At 36.5% G+C, this 22,638-nt stretch overlaps 1 protein-coding gene across 1 annotated transcript; it reads right to left on the reverse strand.

Annotated features, from left to right (window-relative positions):
- Positions 1–7,172: 7,172 nt before the first annotated feature.
- On the reverse strand, positions 7,173–7,757 carry LOC142172573 (clathrin coat assembly protein AP180-like). The gene has a single exon (XM_075236223.1). The coding sequence runs from the start codon at positions 7,755–7,757 to the stop codon at positions 7,173–7,175; it is 585 nt and encodes a 194-aa protein (XP_075092324.1).
- Between the last annotated feature and the right edge of the window lie 14,881 nt (positions 7,758–22,638).

Here is a 22,638-nt window from a genome sequence, read left to right on the forward strand (position 1 = left end):
TTGATTCTCTTTCTTCTGAAGTTGTAGCAGTTCACATTAGCTGGAGTCCATTGATTTGCGATGTGTACAAAGTGTGTCAGGTTCCTTATCTGATTCTTTGATAGTAAGTTTGTTAGATCATCAAAACATAAAGCTAAGGCATTGTAAACCTATCAATATCCAAATATGATTTGCTGTTAGAATAAATATAGGAATAGGCGTTCCTGTTTCTAGTTGAAATCAGTTTCATACTATTAAAAATAGGGGTATTAATAGCTTATTTCATATGTAGAGGAAATAAAGAATTATAGATAGTTTTCAGAGAGTTATAATAAAATAATATTTTTCTTCATTTTGGCTCTATATTATCTTGTTATGATTGTTAGCAGTAGCTCACATTCTGTGAAACCCTGTATAATTGACTTCATTACTTTTACGTAGTTTATTTATCCTAAGTGAGAGATATCCAGGGTTGCTTGCTGGTTTGTAAGGTGGAATCCCCTTGGTTCATTATTGCATGATAACCTGCTTTAACTAAGAGCGGAAGCATAAAAATGTCAATTTTTGAATATGACCCTAGAGTAGATGTCCCAAGTAGTGAACTTCAATATAATATCAGAATACTCTTGAAGGCTAGAATTCTAACCTTGTGCCGTGAGACGGTTTCTATGGTGCGCATGCCTCTAAATAGGTAACAGAGGTGTTCAAAGATTTCCTTGGGCCTGACGGAGATTGACCCTTGAGTGCAAAGGCAGAAGGGAGTTGTCTGACCCCTAAACACGATTATCTTTTTGGGTGAACACTAGACTCCGCCTTATTAGGAAATGGGACTCAATTTCAGTTTAAATTTCTGCGATCAACTTGTTCATTGGGGCTAACATAAGCAAAATAATCTGTTAAACACAAGATTTTAACAAATTTACACAAAGTCATTGTATTTGAATCATTCCATATAATTGCCAAGGCTTATAATCTAGAAGTGTTTCATAGTGCATGTGTAGATTCTACTCTCAATGTTCCCTTTTCATCTTTCCCTTCTCTTCCAACTATGTAATAGGAAAAAGTCAAAAACATCATTCCATATAATGTTCCTTGATGCTTGCAACAAAAAACTTATAGCCACCAATTCAAAGGGCTCATAGCAGTTGCTTAGATTTAAAAGTTGTACAACTCTGCCCCGTACAATATGCGGCGTTAATAAGCGCCCATAGGTGAACTCGATGTTGGAATTACTCTTGCTTGAGGTCTAGGTGAAGGGGTGATTCTGTTCTTATATTGACATGTTAATGTCACTATAAATAATTCTCTCATAATAAATGTACTTTCATCAAACGATGCGTTTCATACTTAATTTTTTACGCGTTAATGAAACCTTTTTGATCATCTACTTATTTGAAATTCTTTGTAATGAAATTTCCTGCAAAAGCTACAATGTAATTTTAAACTAGAAATGTCTCATATCCCCCATGGATAGAGGGGCTTAGTTGGGTATGTTCCACTTTGAAGAGGACCACTGTTTGGCTGATGGAAATGGTTCAATGCATAGGGACTATATACTTGTATTTCCCATTCATTTATCTGCAGTTCTTTCCATTCCTCTGCAGATTGGTAGGCGTTGCTTTGTAGGTAGATATTGCCACCTGAAGCTGTGCTTTGAAAAGAAACAGAAGCATCCAAAAGGGTCTCCTAATCGTTGTCATCTTCAAATTGTATCAAAGGCTGCATTTCACTCTCTCCCTTTCTAGTAAGAGATTGGCCTTCAAAGCTTGATTTCCTTCCCGATTTCTGCTTATTGCCGCCATCTTCAGATGATGGAGACTGCGGAGTTGATGTTACAAGAGATACCGACGTTGAAGAGGAAGACAGATCATCTGTCAGTTGCCACATCCCATTGAGGAAGTTCTCAAGGGCTCTGATTTGAATCTGTGGGATTTTGTCAATGAAGGGATATTCATACATGCCACAAAGCCCCAAAGACTTGCACCAGTCATAGAATCCACTAAGTTCATTTGCCTGGATTGCTGCATTCTTATAAATCTCAAATGCTGCAACACAACTTTTGTATGGCAAGTGTATGAGATAATCTAATACCTCCACAATCTCTTTCCTGAAAGTCGTGTAACACGTGAAGCTATCGCGGATTATATGTTTCATGGCTGATTGTGTTGCGGAAGCCAAATGTATATAGTTTGAATAAGTCACAACTACTATACCAAAAATTATGACAGCCACCAAATAATAAATAAGACAATAAAGCAACAATAAAGGGAACACCAGAATTTACGAGGTTCGGCTAATTTAGCTTACTCCTCGGACACAACCAATATTTTATTTCACTCCTAAAATACAAGTGAAATAATACTAAAGAGAGAAGATACAAATGCCTTAAACAGATGAGAAGGCAAATGAGAGGTATGTTTAAATCCTAAACATTAAGCCTTCTTTTATAGGGGGAAATCCCCCCAACCCTTCTCTTCCCACCGATGTGGGACAAATAATTTTGCCCAAATTCAACAAATCTCCACCTTGGCAAAATTCCACATCTTCAATTTTCTCTCAATAACAAATTTTGATTGTGTCTTCATCTTCAATCTTCAGTTTTCAACAATGTTGATCAAATCCAAACAATGTTGAAACTTGACCGCAGTCACCACCTTTGTCAGCATATCAGCAGGATTCTCCGTAGTATGAATTTTCTTCACTGTGACTCCACCTTCTTCTATGATTTCTCGTACGAAATGATACCGAACATCAATGTGCTTCGTCCTTGCATGATAAACTTGGTTCTTCGCTAATTGAATAGCACTTTGACTATCACAAAAAATTGTGATGCCTTTTTGTTCAACACCAAGCTCCTTTAGCAATCCTTGAAGCCAAACTGCCTCTTTGACAGCCTCTGTAATAGCCATGTACTCTGCCTCTGTTGTAGACAAAGCAACTGTTGACTGCAAAGTAGACTTCCAACTAACTGGTGCCTTTGCAAAAGTAAACACATAACCAGTAGTTGATCTTCGTTTGTCCAGATCACCCGCAAAATCTGAGTCACAATATCCAACTACAGACTGATTGTCTTCCTGCTCAAAAACTAACCCGACATCTACAGTATTATGAATATACCGTAGAATCCACTTCACAGCTTGCCAATGCTCCTTCCCTGGATTGTGCATATATCTGCTAATAACTCCAACAGCTTGTGAAATGTCAGGCCTTGTGCAAACCATTGCATACATCAAGCTACCAACAACATTTGCGTATGGTACCTTTGACATATACTCTCGTTCAGCTTCATCCATTGACGACATAATAGTACTTAGCTTAAAATGGGAAGCAAGTGGAGTACTAACTGGCTTAGTCTTGTCATCTATGCCAAAACGTTGAAGTACTCTCTTCAAATATTCCTTTTGAGATAAACAGAGTTTCTTTGAACGTCTATCTCTAATTATCTCCATGCCAAGAATTTTCTTTGCCTCACCCAAATCCTTCATCTCGAACTCCTTCTTCAGTTGAATCTTCAACTTATCAATTTCTTCCGAATTCTTGGAAGCTATCAACATATCATCAACATATAGGAGAAGATATACAAAGGAACCATCTTTAAGCTTGTGCAAATACACACAATGATCGTATTTGCTTCTCTTGTACCCTTGCCGCAACATAAACTCGTCAAATCGCTTGTACCATTGTCTAGAAGATTGTTTCAATCCGTACAATGATTTTTCAAGTTTGCACACCATATTTTCTTTTCCAGCAACTTTGAATCCTTCTGGCTGAGTCATGTAGATTTCCTCCTCCAAGTTTCCATGTAAAAACGCAGTTTTTACATCCATCTGAACTAGTTCCAAATCCAGTTGTGCTACCAAAACCAACATAATTCTAATGGAGGAATGTTTTACAACTGCAGAAAATACTTCATTGTAATCAATTCCCTCCTTTTGAGCATATCCTTTGGCCACCAATCTTGCTTTGTAGCGAACATCTAATTGGTTAAGAAATCCTTCTTTCTTTGAAAATACCCATTTGCACCCAATTGCTTTCTTTCCCTTCGGGAGATTGGCCAATCTCCATGTATGATTCTGATGAAGGGACTGTATTTCATCATTCATGGCAATCCTCCACTTATCTTCTTCTGAACTTTGGACAGCATCTTTATAAGTAGTAGGAACATCATCAGCTACAATTGAGGTTGCACAAGCAACCGTCTCTATGAGACGAACAGGTTTTGTTATTGTTCTTTTTGGCCTGCTGGTTGCTATTGATTCAAGTTGTTGTTGAGGTTCCTGAGTTGGAATCTCCTCTACTGGCTCTCCTTCCAGAGGGTAATCTTCATTTGTTTTCTCCTCTGCTTCTTGTGTAGGAAAAATAAATTTTCCCTCAAACTCCACCTGCTTTTGTTTGGTGTCTTCTGTTACCTTATTTACCATAGCAGATTCATCAAAGGTAACATCTCTGCTGAATATTACTTTCTTTGTCATAGGACACCATAAGTGATATCCTTTGACTCCAGAAGTAATTCCCATAAAAATAGCCTTCTTTGCCCTTGGATCCAATTTTGACTCCGTCACATGATAATATGCAGTTGAGCCAAACACGTGCAAAGAGTTATAATCTACAGCAGGTTTTCCGTACCATTTTTCAAATGGTGTCTTGCCATCAATAGTAGCAGATGGTAGACGATTAATGAGGTGGCATGCATATGTAATTGCCTCAGCCCAAAATTCTTTGCCCAAACCAGCATTGGACAACATACACCGTACCTTCTCCAGCAAGGTCCGGTTCATACGTTCTGCCACTCCATTCTGTTGTGGTGTATGTCTAACAGTGAAGTGTCGGACTATGCCATCATTTTCACAGACCTTATTGAAATGATCATTTTTGTATTCACCTCCATTGTCTGTGCGAATACCCTTGATCCTCCTGCCTGTCTGATTCTCCACCATCGTCTTCCATTTGAGAAAAATTCTCAACACTTCATCTTTGCTCTTCATTGTATACACCCATACTCTTCGGGAAAAATCATCAACAAAGGTTACAAAATAGTGCTTCCCACCCAATGAAGGTGTTTTGGAAGGACCCCAAACATCAGAGTGTACATAATCCAAAATGCCTTTAGTATTATGGATCGTTGTACCAAATTTAACCCTTGTTTGTTTCCCTTTAACACAATGCTCACAAAACTCCAAGTTGCAAGCCTTGACTCCTTTTAACAATCCTTGATCTGATAGAGTTTTCAAGGATTTTCCTCCAGCATGTCCCAAGCGCATGTGCCATAGCTTGGTTGCTTCTGCCTCTTTGTCGTCACTGGATGTCACTGTCGCTGTCCCAATAACTGTACTGCCACAATAGCGGTACATATTATTATTCTTCCGATTAGCCTTCATTACCACTAGTGCACCGGAACATACTCTCATCACTCCATTTTCTGCAATGATTTTAAACCCTTTTGATTCCAGGGCTCCCACAGAGATGAGATTCTTCTTCAAATCCGGTACATATCGAACATCTGTTAATGTTCTGATCATTCCATCATGGTTCCTTAATCGTATTGAACCAATGCCATATGAGGTAAGAGGGATGTTATCCGCTGTGTGGACGACTCCATATTCTCCTTCTTGAAATTCCACGAACCAGTCCCTGTTGGGACACATATGATAGCTACAAGCCGAGTCCATCAACCATATGTCTGATGATGTTGATGACTCTGTTGTAACTAATGAGAAGTCTGAATCATCACAATCAACTACATTTGAATCCATAATAGCCTTTCCATTGTTATGTTTGGCCTTATTCTTCAACTTCGGACAGTCTTTCTTCCAGTGCCCTTTTTCTCGACAAAAGGCACATTCATCTTTGCTGGGTCTGGATCTTGACTTGGATCTTCCCTTCTTTGTCCTCGTTTGATTTTGAGGACGACCCCTCACAAACAGTGCTTCTCCTTCTCCGCCCTTCTGTTTTTCTCGCTTTCTTTGTTCATAGCTGTACAAAGCCGAACAAACTTCTCTGAGAGAAATTTCGTCATTTCCATGGAGTAGAGTAGTTTCAAGTTGCTCGTACTCATCAGGAAGTGACGCCAACAACATTAAGGCCAAGTCACCATCATCATAAGTTGTATCCATATTTTGCAAATTTGTGACCAACTTATTGAAACTAGTGATATGTTCATTCATCGTGGTACCAGGAACATAGGTGAAGTGAAACAGTCTCTTCTTCATGTACAATTTATTTTAACTGTTTTTCTTCAAAAATTTATCCTCTAGTGCTTTCCATAATTTACTTGCAGAAGTTTCCTTTGTGTATGGATATTTCTGCTCTCTAGCAAGGTAGGATCGAATAGTACCGCAAGCAACACGGTTGATAATTCTCCAATCTTCTTCTCCAATAACATCTGGTTTCTTTTCTTCAATGGCCAGATCTAGCCCTTGTTGAAAAAGGACATCTAGAACCTCGCCTTGCCACATCCCAAAATGTCCGGACCCGACAAATATTTCGACCCCAAATTTCACATTTGACACAATTCTTGTCATAAGCGAAGATGCCAATGATGACGTATTGTTGACACTTGATGTAGATTCTTCTTGTTTATTGTTTCCCATCTTTGACACAAATATTATTTAATAGCTGACGACACAAATCAAGATTATTTCCTTTCTGGTGTGGAAGATCAGACTAAGCTGCAACCACAGAGCATACTCAGACAGAACCTTGACTCAGTTACCAAGATAAATCTTTTCTGATGTGGAAGATCAGACTATGCTGCAACCACAGAGCATACTTAGACAGTACCTTGGCTCTGATACCAATTGTTGCGGAAGCCAAATGTATATAGTGTGAATAAGTCACAACTACTATACCAAAAATTATGACAGCCACCAAATAATAAATAAGACAATAAAGCAACAATAAAGGGAACACCAGAATTTACGAGGTTCGGCTAATTTAGCTTACTTCTCGGACACAACCAATATTTTATTTCACTCCAGAAATACAAGTGAAATAATACTAAATAGAGAAGATACAAATGCCTTAAACAGATGAGAAGGCAAATGAGAGGTATGTTTAAATCCTAAACATTAAGCCTTCTTTTATAGGGGGGAAATCCCCCCAACCCTTCTCTTCCCACCGATGTGGGACAAATAGTTTTGCCCAAATTCAACAGATTGAACTAAAAAGCTTCGTGCTGCTGGCCCTGTTGGCCGTCACTCCAGGACTCTGTCTATTAAATTTTGCAACTGAGGCAGAAATTCTAGCATTAGCCTCACTTCATCCATTCTGTCAATAAAGTTTTCACTACTTTTTTTAGCTTCCTGGATTTCTTTTTCCTGAGTTGCGAAACAATCCAGGGATTCATCGAGCAAATGGGCGTATGACCGAATGAAATTGGTGTAATCTTGAGAAGCAGATGATGAGAAATCCTTGAAGTTACAAGGGTAAAGTGACACCAAACTATTTGATCGTGCCAACAAGAATTCTTCTCTAAAAGGACTAATGTCAGGCAAGGATCTTAGCAGCCTGTGGAGGAGCAGGAGACATTTCAATGCAACTCTCCAGCACCGTGTCTTGCCAAAACGTCGACTGAAAGACACCGCGAATGAACCAAAAGAAGAGGGACAAATGGCGAATATTTGAAGGATTTCAAAAACGTACCTATCGGGCAATGGTATGTCATCAGGGGAAGTTGCTTTCACCACAATGTGAAGGCCTCCAATGGTTGCAATCTTCGCATAGCTAACACATGTATGTTCCCTAACGGAGGTGAATACTTGCTTAATTCGTCTGTGCATTTTCTTCAAATCTTTTTCATCAGATGGATTTGAAGAGAAAGGGGACAGAGATTAAAAAGTCATGAAGAAGAGGGGAACTCTGCGAGTACTTGAGTTTGAGGTTGTGAAACCTAAGGAATGACAAAATGAGTTGTGGTATATTCTTTTGGTCTTTGTTCTAATATGAAGCACATGACATTTTGATTTTTGAGAGAAACAGATAGTTCAAAGGTAGATTGACATTTTCCATGCACTTTCAACTTCCTTTCTGTACCCATCGTTATATTATAGGAGTATTAATTAGGTTAATTCACATTGTGCCAAGTATATCTAAACAATACTATGAACTTATTATAGTTGTTGACAAAAATTATTAAGAACATAACAAAGAAAAGAGCACAGTACTTATTTTGTCCTTTGATATAGGAATATGCCTATAGACTATAGTAGGAATATGACTAATGTATAAGTTGGACGGCGATCCATCCTTTTATGAGATTTAAGAATATCTTTGACATATCTTTAAAGTTTATTCTTGCCTTGAGTCGAAGCTATGTCGGAAACGACCTATTTATCTGCATAAGATAGAGGTAAGGTTTGCATACGCATTACCCTCCCCATATTATACCTGTGAAATTGCACTGAGTAAGTTATTATTGTTTGATAATAAATTAATCAATTTACTTATGTATTTATTTTTCTTCTGTCATAAGATAATAAATGTGTCACGACCCGAAATTCCCACCATCAGGATCGTGATGGCGCCTAACATTTCACTTGCTAGTTAAGCCAACGTTAGATGTAATTATTAATCAATTTTAGCAAATTTCACCACGATATCAATAAAGGGAAACTTAATAGTTTGAAACAAGAGAAATAGACTAATAAGTGCCGGATCCAAAATCGTTAAATGATTCAATTCTTGTTTTGTTTGTTCGTCGTTGAAATAATTTTTTAGTTTGTTCATGTGTTTTGTTGAATTAATTTTCAGATTTTAAATGGAAATTTAATTAGTGGTTTTTCATGTTATTTCATGTTTGTTTTATTGTTTAGGTAAAAGTTGTTAGTCTAATGTTGGTGAGATACAAATTGAAGTTTAATTAATTGTTTCTTCAATTTGTTTCATGTGTTTATCTATTTTTAGAAATTGTTAATATTGTTAAGTTCAAGTTTAGGTTCATAAGTGTTTCTTCGTTGATCTTGTTATTTGTCTAAAAGAATTTAGTTGTGTTAGGGAAATATGTTGGTTTAATCGTTTGAATCCATCATGTTTGTTGTTTAAAATAGATTTCATTCATGTTCATACTTTGTTTGTTTGTTCTTGAATCCGAAATTTGTATAGCTTGATTTCTTATTTACCATTTATGATTATTTCTTGAATTGGTCTCATAATCTTGTTCAAAGTTTAATATAGGAATTGTTTGTTGTAATGTTGTTAGAGTTGATTTTAAGTTCAATATTATTGAATTTAGAAATCTAAATATACTTGTTTGATTGTTGTTGTTGAATCTGAAAATAGGTTTGTTTGTTGCTAAAAATATTGTTCAATCAAATTTTAGTTGTTCTTTGTTGTTCAATTATGTTTATGTGATTTGTTGTTGAAATGTTGAAGAAATCATGTTCATGAGATTTGTTGTTTAAATTTATGTAGAAATTGGTCATATTGACTATATTTTGGTTGAGTTTGATTAATTGATTTGTTATAGCTGATGGGGTAATTCGGTAAATCGCAGTACGTTTGGGGGTAAAATAGTAATTGCAATAAGGTCAGAGGGGTATTTTAGGAATTGTACATTTTGTAATTTTTTATATGAAGCATGGAGGACAAAATGTAATGGGATGGGTTGTGATATAGTTGTTTAATATAAAGGTGGGACAAGACAAAATTTAGTGGGGAGGAATCTTGTATTTATTTAGTGAAGCATGGAGGACAAAAGATAATGGGGTGGTGATGATATATTTATTTAATGTAATGGGGATGAGTGGGAAGATAATGAGTTTGGTAGGGGAAAGGGATTGATTTTAATTGATTAAAGGGTTGGGATTATATATAGGAAGTCTTGAACACAACACAGATAGAGGACAGAAGAGAAAAAATACAGATAGAGGAACTAATCTGAATATAGAGAAGAACAGAAAGAAAATAAGAGAGAGAAACAAGGGCTGAACATTTAGGAGAGAGAAAATTCCGAAAAATATTTAAACTTTCAAAAAAAAAACTAAAAATAATAATCTTTTGCTTTCTTTCATTGTTTGAAATCAGAATTAATTGTTGTTTCATCAAAGCTTGAAGCTTTTGTTTTTTGGGATTACTGCTCCACTGGTTTGCAAACTTTGTTCCTGGGTTGTTACTGCTGCTGGACTGTTGTTGCTGTGCTGTATTGTTATTACTGCTACTGATTCTCATCTTCTTTTTTTTCCAATACCAGGTACACGACTGTAATACTAGCTATTGCAAAAACTAATAATGTGGAAGCATGAATACATATGAAGAATGAAATTTTGAAGTTTTAATATCATTTTTATTTCCTTTTATCGATTGTATTTAAACTATTTCATCTATTATTGAATAATAATTGAAATAAAAAAATAACATAAGTTAGTCTTTAATGAATCGGTTTGGCAAAACAGGTTAATTCACTAGTTATGAAGGTTTCAAAATTATCAACAGTAGGTTAATCATGAATAAGTAGATAAATTTATTTAAGGCATGAATTTGAATTAATTTTCGAAAATTAGGCATTAAGGCATTTGAGTTCAGGCAAGATTAGAAACTTCGTTTAAATCTAAAAGACTTTCTAAAAAGATTTAGTAATTATGGTTAAAATCTAGTTTCAAATGGTTGTGAATAATTAATCTCAATAGTTTTTTTTTATAACAACGCTGAGTTTTTATCTAGCTGTATTTGATTCTTTTGAATATTAGTTGTCAAATTTTTATTTTATTTATAATTTCGAATTTTTTTAAATAAAATTCCTTTTCATCAATATTTGTATTAATCTAGCAATTAGTATGTCATGTTTTATTAAATAAATAAAATAAAAGCTAGTAATTAATTAGGATTTTCTTCCTTTATTTTAGAGACTAATTTTTATAGAAAAATGTAGTCGCTTTAAGATTTGTCCATTTAAAATAAATGAGATGAGCCTCGCTTAATAAAATGCATAGATTGCGGGACCCTCAATAAATGTACATTTAATTACTTAGAATTCGGGAGGAGCCGTTTAGCAAATTTCTCGGCCCTACCCAAAATAATGATACGCTAGTTGTGTATTTAATAATATTATCTTCTTAAACTCGTGTGCGTATTTCATGCAACCCAAATCCAAATCCCAAAACATTGAATAAAAATGTGTTCCGGATTGCGGGAGCATTTCATGTGACGTAATCCAAAGACATCTTTTAAACAATGTTCACATTCTTGTAAAAATAATAATAACAATAATAAAAGCGGTAAAAAGATAAAATTTGCACATGAGCTCATAATTGTATAAAAATCAGATATTTAAGCCAGATATGACAGTTGAGCGACCGTGCTAGAACCACGGAACTCGGGAATGCCTAACACCTTCTCTCGGGTTAACAGAATTCCTTATCCGGATTTCTGGTGCGCAGACTGTAATACAGAGTCATTCTTTTCCTCGATTCAGGATTAAATTGGTGACTTGGGACACCCTAAATCTCCCAAGTGGCGACTCTGAAATAAATAAATAAATCCCGTTTCGATTGTCCTTTAATTGGAAAAACTCCTTGTACCCTCGCGGGGGCGGAAAAGGAGGTGTGACAGCTCTGGCGACTCTGCTGGGGATATTTAACCTAGAACCACTGGTTCAGGGTTCAAGAATTCGAGCTTAAAATAATTGTTATAGTTGGCTTTATTTATTATCTGATTTTTACATGATATATGCCTAATGTGCTAAATGATGCTTTTACCGCTTTAATATTATCTGAATTGTGTATATACAACTGCTACGAAACCCTTCTTCTTTCTGAGTCTTCTGAACTTATGGTGTACACGTGCGCGTGGCCCACCTTTCTGTTAGAAGTCATACCAAATAAGACGAAGTTGGGACAAGTAACTAGGCCGGGCAGACTTTCGTGCTCCCGGTACGTTGCCCCGACTTCGGCTCAAGCTGTCCACTTGGGTGAGCCAGGGCTAGAACAATATACCTCAGATTTTTTCACTTAGAATAACTAAGCTTCATGCCGGATCCCTAGTAGGAGCGATTGTTTTCATCACGTGCATTTGACTTTGGAGGCTCAACACAGGGGTTGGGTCTGTCTAAGACAGGTGTACCAAAAAATATAAATGAAAATGATCATCCTCATGCAGCTTACTTGCTGCTACTTGCGCATTTATTTGATCTGGATTTGTGTGTTGACTGACTTTTGAATATCAGGAATAATATTTTGAAATTGAAAAAAAAAAGGAAATAGCGGTTAGGGAATTGATTGTTTATTTTTGTAAAAAACCAATGCCCAAATACTGTCAAAACTCTGCCGAAATTTTGAAAAACAATGTGTCTTATTAGTTTGTTTTATTAAAAGCAAAGAAAAAATAGAAAAAAACAGAGTTGTTGTTCTGTCTTGTTTTTTTTTTAAAAACAAATTAGAAAAAAAAATAGTTTGTCTTGCCATAAAAATGAAAATAAAAAAGAGTCTTGTTTTTAAAATGGGTTTTTTTTATTTATTTGTTTAGATGCCAAAATAAAAATAAAAATAATAAAATAAAAAGAGTCGGGCGTTGAAAGTGGTTTTACTATTTGTTGCAAATATATTTGCAAATATATATATATATATATATAAATCCAAAAAGTTTTTCTTTATTTCCAAAAAATGTATATATATCTTTATTTGTTGCAAAAATATTTGTCCTGCCAAAAAGTCTAGAAAAGTTTTTTTTAGACTCCCAATTTTCAAAACAAAAAATCCAAAAATATTTTTCATTATTGACTTCTTTAGAAAGTCTTTTTAATTATTAAAAAAAAATATATATAATAAAATAAAACAAATCCGAAAATATTTTCCTTCTTTTTTAAAAATTGAAAAGAAAATTGAAAATTCAAAAAAAAAATTATAAAGCATTTCTTTTATTAGAGGTAAAATTCCAAAAATATTTTCTTTCTTCTTTAGAATAACAGAAAAGAAATAAAAATTCAAACAAAAAAAATATCTTCCTTTTACTTTTGAAATTCTCAAAGTTCAAATCAAAAGAAAAAGAATTCTTAGAAGTCTTTCTTTCAAAAAGAAAATCAATCAAAAATCCAAAAAAAAAATATATATACTTCCTTTCTTCTTTTAAAGCAGTTCTTTTACAAATTAAAAAAAAATTAAAATTAGTTTATTTACTTTATTCATGACCTACCCGAACTACGCGGGTTTGATTCTCACCGGATGTGAGATACGTAGGCAACCCTCATTGGGTCCAACCCCCCTTTTGCTAAAATAGCCAAAAACCAATAAATAAATAAAAAAACGTGTCAAAATTTTAATTTTGTCATAAATGAGTCGGGTGGTGTCCAACCTCCCCTTTTTGCTAAAAAAATAGCCACAAAAATATGTCAAATTTTAATTTTGTCATAAAGAAGTCGGGTGATGCTGTTTTATCAAGACATAGCTGAATGTTCCCTAAAGGGACGACGGAACGCTGACTTTGCATAAACAGCCACCTTTGGGTCATTTGTTAAGATTTGGGCCAGTTGACCCACACAGCCTTAAAAAATCTTCGTCCCTGAGGCGTTGAAGGGCCGTGTTTGCAACACCCGGTTTTTATTGTAATTTGAAAAAAAAACAAAAAAAAACAAAGAGTCAACGGTCAGGTGAATACCGTTTGGATTTTTGGTCAAAATAAGCCGAGCCAGCTTTGATCGCGTCTTAAACCGTTCTTGCCGAAATAGCCCTAGAGTATCTTTCAATTGTCGAAAGGCTATTTTCGTAAAAGAATGAACAAGTTTGTAAAGTGTCGTAAAATAATCCTCTCCAGCCTCAAAATTTGGAAGGGGCCAGATTTGCAAAAATAACCGTTCAGTTGCATTTGTCAAACGGAGAAAGGAAGCTGGCCATTTGTTTTTGGAGTTTGTAAATCTTTTGATTAAAATATGTGGGTTGTTTGATATTCGAGTTTGTAGGTCTTCTTCAAACCTTTGAAACCCAATTTATTTTAATATGAAAATTGAAAAAAAATGATTAGTATTGTTTATCTTTTATTGGTCCGAACTACGCAAGGTTTGATTCATGCGGGGTCATGATTCATAGGCAATCTCCATAAGATTCGACCACAACAAAAAATGAAAAAAAAAATCGAAAAAAAAAAAGAAAAGGAAAAAATGAAAAAAAATCAAAAAAAAAGGAAAATGAAAAAAAGAAAGAAAATGAAAAAAAAGATGTTATTAATAATGGGGACCGACGGAGTCCATTCTAACCTGTTTCGCTTTGGAATCACAAAGAAAGTTAAGGTGGTTGGTTTGTGGTAAGCCGGAAATACAAGACCCAGAAGCACACTTTGCGGGGATCAGGCCTGATAACAGAAGCACTCGAATCTTATTGGGACTTGTTGACTAAAGTTGATAATATTGAAGTTGGCAATGGTCTGGGCAATACTGATGCGAAGCTCAGTGGCTGAGATGCAAGTTTTGATAAAATGGGAGGACGCTCCGTTCCTTGGTCAGCAAGAGAGAAGCTTGTGGTGGCTTATTTTGTTGTCATTTCTGGTGTTCGGATTATTATGGTTGTAATTCAGATATTGTCTTGTGTCAAACTGTCTTATCTTTCTGTTTTGTCATTACGGTTTGTTTAAGTTTGTCCAGGTTGTTTTAGGATATTATTTTTGGTTTGTTTTTGTTTGTTTCGTTATTCAAACCATTTAACCGGTAGTCTAATGGAAAATACGGTCTTTGATTATTTCCAGTCATTTTGTTTAGTCCTTTTATCATTTTGTTCAGCGCCGATTCTAGTGACATGACATGCGCACACAGTTTGGGCCTAGTCTTAAAAGTTAATTATAAAACTCCGGAAAGGTGATCAGACCATTTAAAGGAAATAAGAACGGTGTGAGATTATTTGAAGCCCGAGTCATGTGGAATTAGGGCAAGTAAAACACAAAGAAAACCGTTAAATGCAAGATTCGCCGAATTGGCATGAGGGTCGTTCATGAGAGTGAGACTGTCGCCCAGTAGTGCTTTAGAAATGACAAATGAAAAGCAAGTGTTTAACATAATTGTCAAGACCAGCACCGTCGGAAGAGACTATAAATCTATGTTCAATTGTGTTGTTTTCACTTGGCATGTTTTGAAGACTGGAATGACGAAGGCATTTTGTTCTGCTACCTAAAGACTTTATCCTTCGTTACCCCTTTTGAGACTTATTTTATTTTCTTTCATACCCCTCGTTCGGAATCAATAGCAACGACTAGGAAATACGAGCCTGGAAGGTAAAAAAAATCAACAAAAAACAAAAAAAAAGAGAACAATGATTAAAAAAAACAAAAGAAAGTCAGAAGAAAAAAGAGGAATTGGGAACTACATTCGACCTGATTCCTCAAAGAGGATACGTAGGCGCCTCACGGCTCGGTCATGGTGTAAAAAGAAATTAAAAATAATAAATAAATAATCCCCAAGCAAGAAACTGGGGCTAGAGTTGTGCTCGTTGTAAGCAAAATTGGTTCCGAAGGTTGTAATTTTAAACCCCAAGTTTATTTTGTTTTTGAGACTTTAATACCCTTTCTTTCTAGCCTGTCCAAAAACCCACATTACGGTCCAAAGAAAGACCTTCTGACCAGTCTGCAAAAGATGCCAAGTCAGACAAATGAGAGTCTTACCGGCGAACATAACATTCTGTTCTACAGCAGAAAGGACTCTAATCTCCAGCAGAGAGAGTCATACCGGCAACACTCCAAAATCCCCAGCTGGAAAGTGATACAAATGAGAGAGTCTTATCGGTGAAAATCTTCACGGACACCATAAGGCGATGAAAGCTGAGAGAAAAACCAAAATGAGAGAGGCTTGATAGTGAAAACCCTTCGGGCACTACAAGTCGAATAAGATTGGGAGTCAGATGGGGGATAGTCAAGGGAAGATCTTGAAAGACGATTGACGACGGAGGATAAGCCACATATGCATGTCATGACCATTAGAGTCGGTGTCTGCGTTTGATAGGTTTTTTATTTATAGTTTCTTGTGTTAAAGAGTCATCTTTTTCCTTTGTCATTTATTCTGTTCCTTTTTATCTTTCTCCTTTCATAGAAAATTCCTCAGTAGAGTCTGTTTGGTCAGAACCAGTGGGAAATGACTTCAAAATAGGCCATCAGCTTTCCAATTATGCAGGATGAGATCTGACTAGTACATCCAAGTGGTATAGTCAGGAAGGAACAAGCGCGAGGCCAGTGTCAAGAAAGATATCCCCAACAAAAGGATTGACGAGTGTCAAGAGGGATATCCTTGCCGAAATCAAAGGTTATTAAACCTCAAGACCAGAGCCCGTGCACAAAACAAGGAGAGCAATAAGCATGATTTGGGAAATTCATGCGAGACTAAAAGGTCGGGAAAATGCAAGTTTCCGAGCCATTCCACGAAAGAAGAGGGATATCCCCAGCAGAAAAGGATTATCCCCAGCAAATAATATAATCCCCAACAAGTTTTGGAACGCATAGCAGGGAAGGAGAAAGGGAAAAGCCATCCCAGTAGGCGTGTCACAACCAACCACCGCATTTTAAGCTAACAAATTTTATTTGATTTGAAACAGGTAAAAGAAATGGCATTTATAACGGAAATGCATGCCACAAGAAAGATTGTCAAACTGGGGCAGAACATTTTCATTTCAGTTAGAAAATTTTCTGGAAATCAGGTACTCATTTGGGGAAGAATAAAGATAGCACCAAGGAAGTGGTCTTTGAACCAGTGTTGCCCCAACATAATAAGTTTTCAATGGAGGAAGTTGATCCCCAACAGACAGAACCAAAGAGATGAAATTGGTGTTTAGAAAAAGCAAAACCAATTATCATCCCCAGCAGCTTTCAGGAGAATGAAGCATCGATTTGAAGGGATAAAATTCCCCAGCAGCGTTATCCTCAACAACGTTATCCCAAAAAGATAACACTTTTATCCCCAGCAGTGTTAAGAAAAAAAAACAAAAAAAAAATTGAATTTGAAGGAGGGGAAGAAAGGAGACTCCCCCAGTGGTATTATCCCCAACAATCAGGCATCCACCTGGAGAACAAGGAAGAGCAACGGAAGTATTAGAAGTCAGGCGTCCACCTGGAGAACAAGGATGAGTAATGGAAGTATTAGCAATCAGGCGTCCACCTGGAGAACAAGGAAGAGCAATGAAAGAAACAGCAATTAGGCGTCCACCTGGAGAACAAGGAAGAGAAATGGAAGTATTAGCAGTCAGGCGTCCACCTGGAGAACAAGGAAGAATAGTTGAAGTATCAGCAATCAAGCATCCACCTGGAGAACAAGGAAGAACAGTTGAAATATCAGAAGTCAGGCGTCCACCTGGAGAACAAGGAAAGCACCAAAACTGGGGCAAAAGATTTTCTGCCATTGTCGAAAATTTTCTCGGAGGAACGAGGAAATCAATTCAAGTTTTAAGAGATAGCAAGACAACACGATTCGAAGAAAAACAATCGGAGGTAAGACAATTCCAAGATTTTGAAAATGGGATCATCCGCCCTCGAATAGGATATTTTGGGTTCATCCGCCCTCGAATAGGATATTTCGGGTTCATCCGCCCTCGAATAGGATATTTTGGGTTCGTCCGCCCTCGAATAGGATATTTTGGGTTCGTCCGCCCTCGAATAGGATATTTTGGGTTCGTCCGCCCTCGAATAGGATATTTTGGGTTCGTCCGCCCTCGAATAGGATATTTTGGGTTCGTCCGCCCTCGAATAGGATATTTTGGGTTCGTCCGCCCTCGAATAGGATATTTTGGGTTCGTCCGCCCTCGAATAGGATATTTTGGGTTCGTCCGCCCTCGAATAGGATATTTTGGGTTCGTCCGCCCTCGAATAGGATATTTTGGGTTCGTCCGCCCTCGAATAGGATATTTTGGGTTCGTCCGCCCTCGAATAGGATATTTTGGGTTCGTCCGCCCTCGAATAGGATATTTTGGGTTCGTCCGCCCTCGAATAGGATATTTTGGGTTCGTCCGCCCTCGAATAGGATATTTTGGGTTCGTCCGCCCTCGAATAGGATATTTTGGGTTCGTCCGCCCTCGAATAGGATATAATGGGTTCATCCGCCCTCGAATAAGATATTTCGGGTTCATCCGCCCTCGAATAGGATATTTCGGGTTCATCCGCCCTCGAATAGGATATTTCGGGTTCATCCGCCCTAGAATAGGATATTTCGGGTTCATCCGCCCTCGAATAGGATATTTCGGGTTCATCCGCCCTCGAATAGGATATTTCGGGTTCATCCGCCCTCGAATAGGATTTTATTTTTCAAAGTTTTTGAAGTTAGGAGCCCCCCTGAAGAACAGAATGGCGATTTATTTTTGACATTGGTTGAAGTCAGGAGCCCCCTGAAGAATATAATGGCGATTTATTGGTTGAAGTCAGGAACCCCCCTGAAGAATAGAATGGCGATTTATTGGTTGAAGTCAGGAGCCCCCCTGAAGAACAGAATGACGATTTATTGGTTGAAATCAGGAGCCCGCCTGAAGAAAGGAAAGGCATTTTTTTAAAAAAAGGGTTGTTGAAATCTCGCCATCCAAAGAAAGGAATGGCATTTTTTGAAGAAGTTGTTGAAGTCAGGAGCCCCCTGAAGAATAGAATGGCGATTTATTGGTTGAAGTCAGGAGCCCGCCTGAAGAGAGGAATGGCAATTATTTTCAAAGTTGTTGTTGAAATCAGGAGCCCGCCTGAAGAGAGGAAAGGCATTTTATTTTAGAAGTTGTTGTTGAAGTCAGGAGCCCGCCTGAAGAGAGGAATGACGATTATTTTCAAAGTTGTTGTTGAAATCAGGAGCCCGCCTGAAGAGAGGAAAGGCATTTTATTTTAGAAGTTGTTGTTGAAGTCAGGAGCCCACCTGAAGAGAGGAATGACGTTTATTTTTAAAGTTGTTGTTGAAGTTCGGAGCCCGCCCAGATAACAGAGGCATACATTTCAGTCTTTACATTTCAAGCATTGAAGTTGGGAGCCGGCCCAGATAACAGAGGCATACATTTCAGTCTTTACATTTCAAGCATTGAAGTTGGGCGCCCGCCCAGATAATAGAGGCATACATTTCAGTCTTTAATTTTCAAGTATTGAAGTTGGGAGCCCGCCCATAGAACAGAGGCATACATTTCAAGATCAAGTCAGAGGACAATAAAACAAAGGGTTACAATAGGAATCCCCAGCAGGAAACAATAAAATTCCTCGGCACCGGGAAGCAGAAGGTTGCAACAACAGGTTCCAGCACAAACTCAAGTGCATGTGTAAAAAAGAAGAAAAGCACCGAAAAAAATGCAAGCAAACAAGAAAGCAAGGAAACAAAAACAAATTGCAGTCTAGCCTAGCTTCTTGTTTTCTTTTAAACACGGTGTAACAAGGAGATCGGTAAACAGTAGTAATAGCATGCAACAACAGTAACATTGCAGTCCCAGGGTAGTCCCAGCTACCAAAACTTCCCGAACTACATTGACCTGATTCCTGTTTATCCCAGGATATGTAGGAAACCTTTGAAGCAAAGGTTCGGTCAAATCTTTTTCAAAAAATGCTTCACACGGAGTACTCGGATGGGCAAAAATCGCTCGCTTTATCTTTGCACGAAAACCCTTCGTGTCTTCGGGCAAAGAGGGGCAGCTGTAAGCACGTGATTTTTGCCCTATATGAGAATTACTCCCAAAAAAATTCAAAAAAAAATAATATTTCTTGGTGTGCAATTTTGTGATATTTTGTGATATTTTGTGTAACTATTTGTATGTTTGTCTGTGCATGTTTATTTGTTAAATTATTAAAAATACAAAATATGTCGCATTTCGCATGTAGGATTTAATTATACAATTGTTAGTAACTAAGTTTATTTTACAAAAAAATAAAAATTACAAAAATAGGCATCGTTTGCATTTTTAGCATTTAATGTCCAAATATACAATTTTATGCTTAATTATTACTTAATTATGCGTTAATTGTTATTGGGAGTTAATTTGCGCTTTTATAACTTAATTTAGTTCTTAATAATAAGTTAAATATTTTTATAATTTAGTTTTAGAAAAATAAAAGAAGAAAAGAGAGCAAAAATATAAAAAAAGTCGGAATTGGGCCTCTTCTTCGATTTCAAGCCACAAGCCCAAAAAATGACCCAATCTTCCCAAAAAACCCAGTCCATTTCGAACTGGGTCGACCCAGTCCAATACCAACAACCCAACTCCCCCTCTTCATTTTCATTTTTCATTTTTACAAGACAAAAACAAAACAAAAAAAGAAGAAAAAGAAGAAGAAAACCCTAGACTTAAGCCATTCGCCCCCCCTCCTATCTTCATCTTCTCCAACCTCCAAGCCCCACCTCCCATGGCTGCCCTTCCTCACGCCTCCACCACCTCAACACACACACACACGACATTCTCCATCGTCCCATCGACCCCAACACGAGCAGCCATGGCTGCTTCCCCCCCCCTCCCCTGTTTCCCGTTGTCGAAACCAAACGACCATTGGAGTAGCTTCACGTCCGCCATTGTTGCTGCGTTTTTTTCCAGTCGTTGCAGCTGCTACTGCTATTCCTTCGTCATCCATGGAGGTCCTTCTGCTTCCATCTTCTCAACCTCAAGTCCAAACGACCAAGCTGCTCCGTTCTCCAAAACGCAGCAATGAGAGCTGCTCGAAACCAGCCCAAAAACGAGCTCCATCGTTGCTCCGTCATGCTGCTGCGTCGCTCCTCGCGTCCAGCCATTGCTGCTACTGTTCACGCAGCTGTGCCTGCATCGTCACTTCATCTTCTTCGCGAAAACCCTCCCAAACGCACCCCAGTTGTTCTGTCTCATCGTTCAGCTGCGTCAACTGCGTATGCTTTATCTTTCTGCTTCATACTCCTTCATCTTCTTCGTGCTTCATCGTTGTTCATCTCCGGTTAGTTGTTCTAAGTTTTATTTTTTTCCATATTTTTGACTAATAAGTGCCGGATCCAAAATCGTTAAATGATTCAATTCTTGTTTTGTTTGTTCGTCGTTGAAATAATTTTTTAGTTTGTTCATGTGTTTTGTTGAATTAATTTTCAGATTTTAAATGGAAATTTAATTAGTGGTTTTTCATGTTATTTCATGTTTGTTTTATTATTTAGGTAAAAGTTGTTAGTCTAATGTTGGTGAGAAACAAATTGAAGTTTAATTAATTATTTCTTCAATTTGTTTCATGTGTTTATGTACTTTTAGAAATTGTTAATATTGTTAAGTTCAAGTTTAGGTTCATAAGTGTTTCTTCGTCGATCTTGTTATTTGTCTAAAAGAATTTAGTTGTGTTAGGGAAATATGTTGGTTTAATCGTTTGAATCCATCATGTTTGTTGTTTAAAATAGATTTCATTCATGTTCATACTTTGTTTGTTTGTTCTTGAATCCGAAATTTGTATAGCTTGATTTCTTGTTTACCATTTATGATTATTTCTTGAATTGGTCTCATAATCTTGTTTAAAGTTTAATATAGGAATTGTTTGTTGTAATGTTGTTAGAGTTGATTTTAAGTTCAATATTATTGAATTTAGAAATCTAAATATACTTGTTTGATTGTTGTTGTTGAATCCGAAAATAGGTTTGTTTGTTGCTAAAAATATTGTTCAATCAAATTTTAGTTGTTCTTTGTTTTTCAATCATGTTCACGTGATTTGTTGTTGAAATGTTGAAGAAATCATGTTCATGAGATTTGTTGTTTGAATTAATGTAGAAATTGGTCATATTGACTATATTTTGGTTGAGTTTGATTAATTGATTTGTTATAGCTGATGGGGTAATTCGGTAAATCGCAGTACGTTTGGGGGTAAAATAGTAATTGCAAAAAGGTCGGAGGGGTATTTTAGGAATTGTACATTTTGTAATTTTTTATATGAAGCATGGGGGACAAAATGTAATGGGATGGGTTGTGATATAGTTGTTTAATATAAAGGGGGGACAAGACAAAATTTAGTGGGGAGGAATCTTGTATTTATTTAGTGAAACATGGGGGACAAAAGATAATGGGGTGGTGATGATATATTTATTTAATGTAATGAGGATGAGTGGGAAGATAATGAGTTTGGTAAGGGAAAGGGATTGATTTTAATTGATTAAAGGGTTGGGATTATATATAGGAAGTCTTGAACACAACACAGATAGAGGACAGAAGAGAAAAAATACAGATAGAGGAACTAATCTGAATATAGAGAAGAACAGAAAGAAAATAAGAGAGAAACAAGGGCTGAACATTTAGGAGAGAGAAAATTCCGAAAAATATTTAAACTTTCAAAAAAAACTAAAAAAAAAATCTTTTGCTTTCTTTCATTGTTTGAAATCAGAATTAATTGTTGTTTCATCAAAGCTTGAAGCTTTTGTTTTTTGGGATTACTGCTCCACTGGTTTGCAAACTCTGTTCCTGGGTTGTTACTGTTGCTGGACTGTTGTTGTTGTGCTGTATTGTTATTACTGCTGCTGATTCTCATCTTCTTTTTTTCCAATACCAGGTACACGACTGTAATACTAGCTATTGCAAAACTAATAATGTGGAAGCATGAATACATATGAAGAATGAAATTTTGAAGTTTTAATATCATTTTTATTTCCTTTTATCGATTGTATTTAAACTATTTCATCTATTATTGAATAATAATTGAAATAAAAAAAATAATATAAGTTAGTCTTTAATGAATCAGTTTGGCAAAACAGGTTAATTCACTAGTTATGAAGGTTTCAAAATTATCAACAGTAGGTTAATCATGAATAAGTTGATAAATTTATTT

The sequence above is a fragment of the Nicotiana tabacum genome, chromosome 18 (genome assembly GCF_000715075.1).
Source record: "Nicotiana tabacum cultivar K326 chromosome 18, ASM71507v2, whole genome shotgun sequence".
Lineage (NCBI taxonomy): Eukaryota > Viridiplantae > Streptophyta > Magnoliopsida > Solanales > Solanaceae > Nicotiana > Nicotiana tabacum.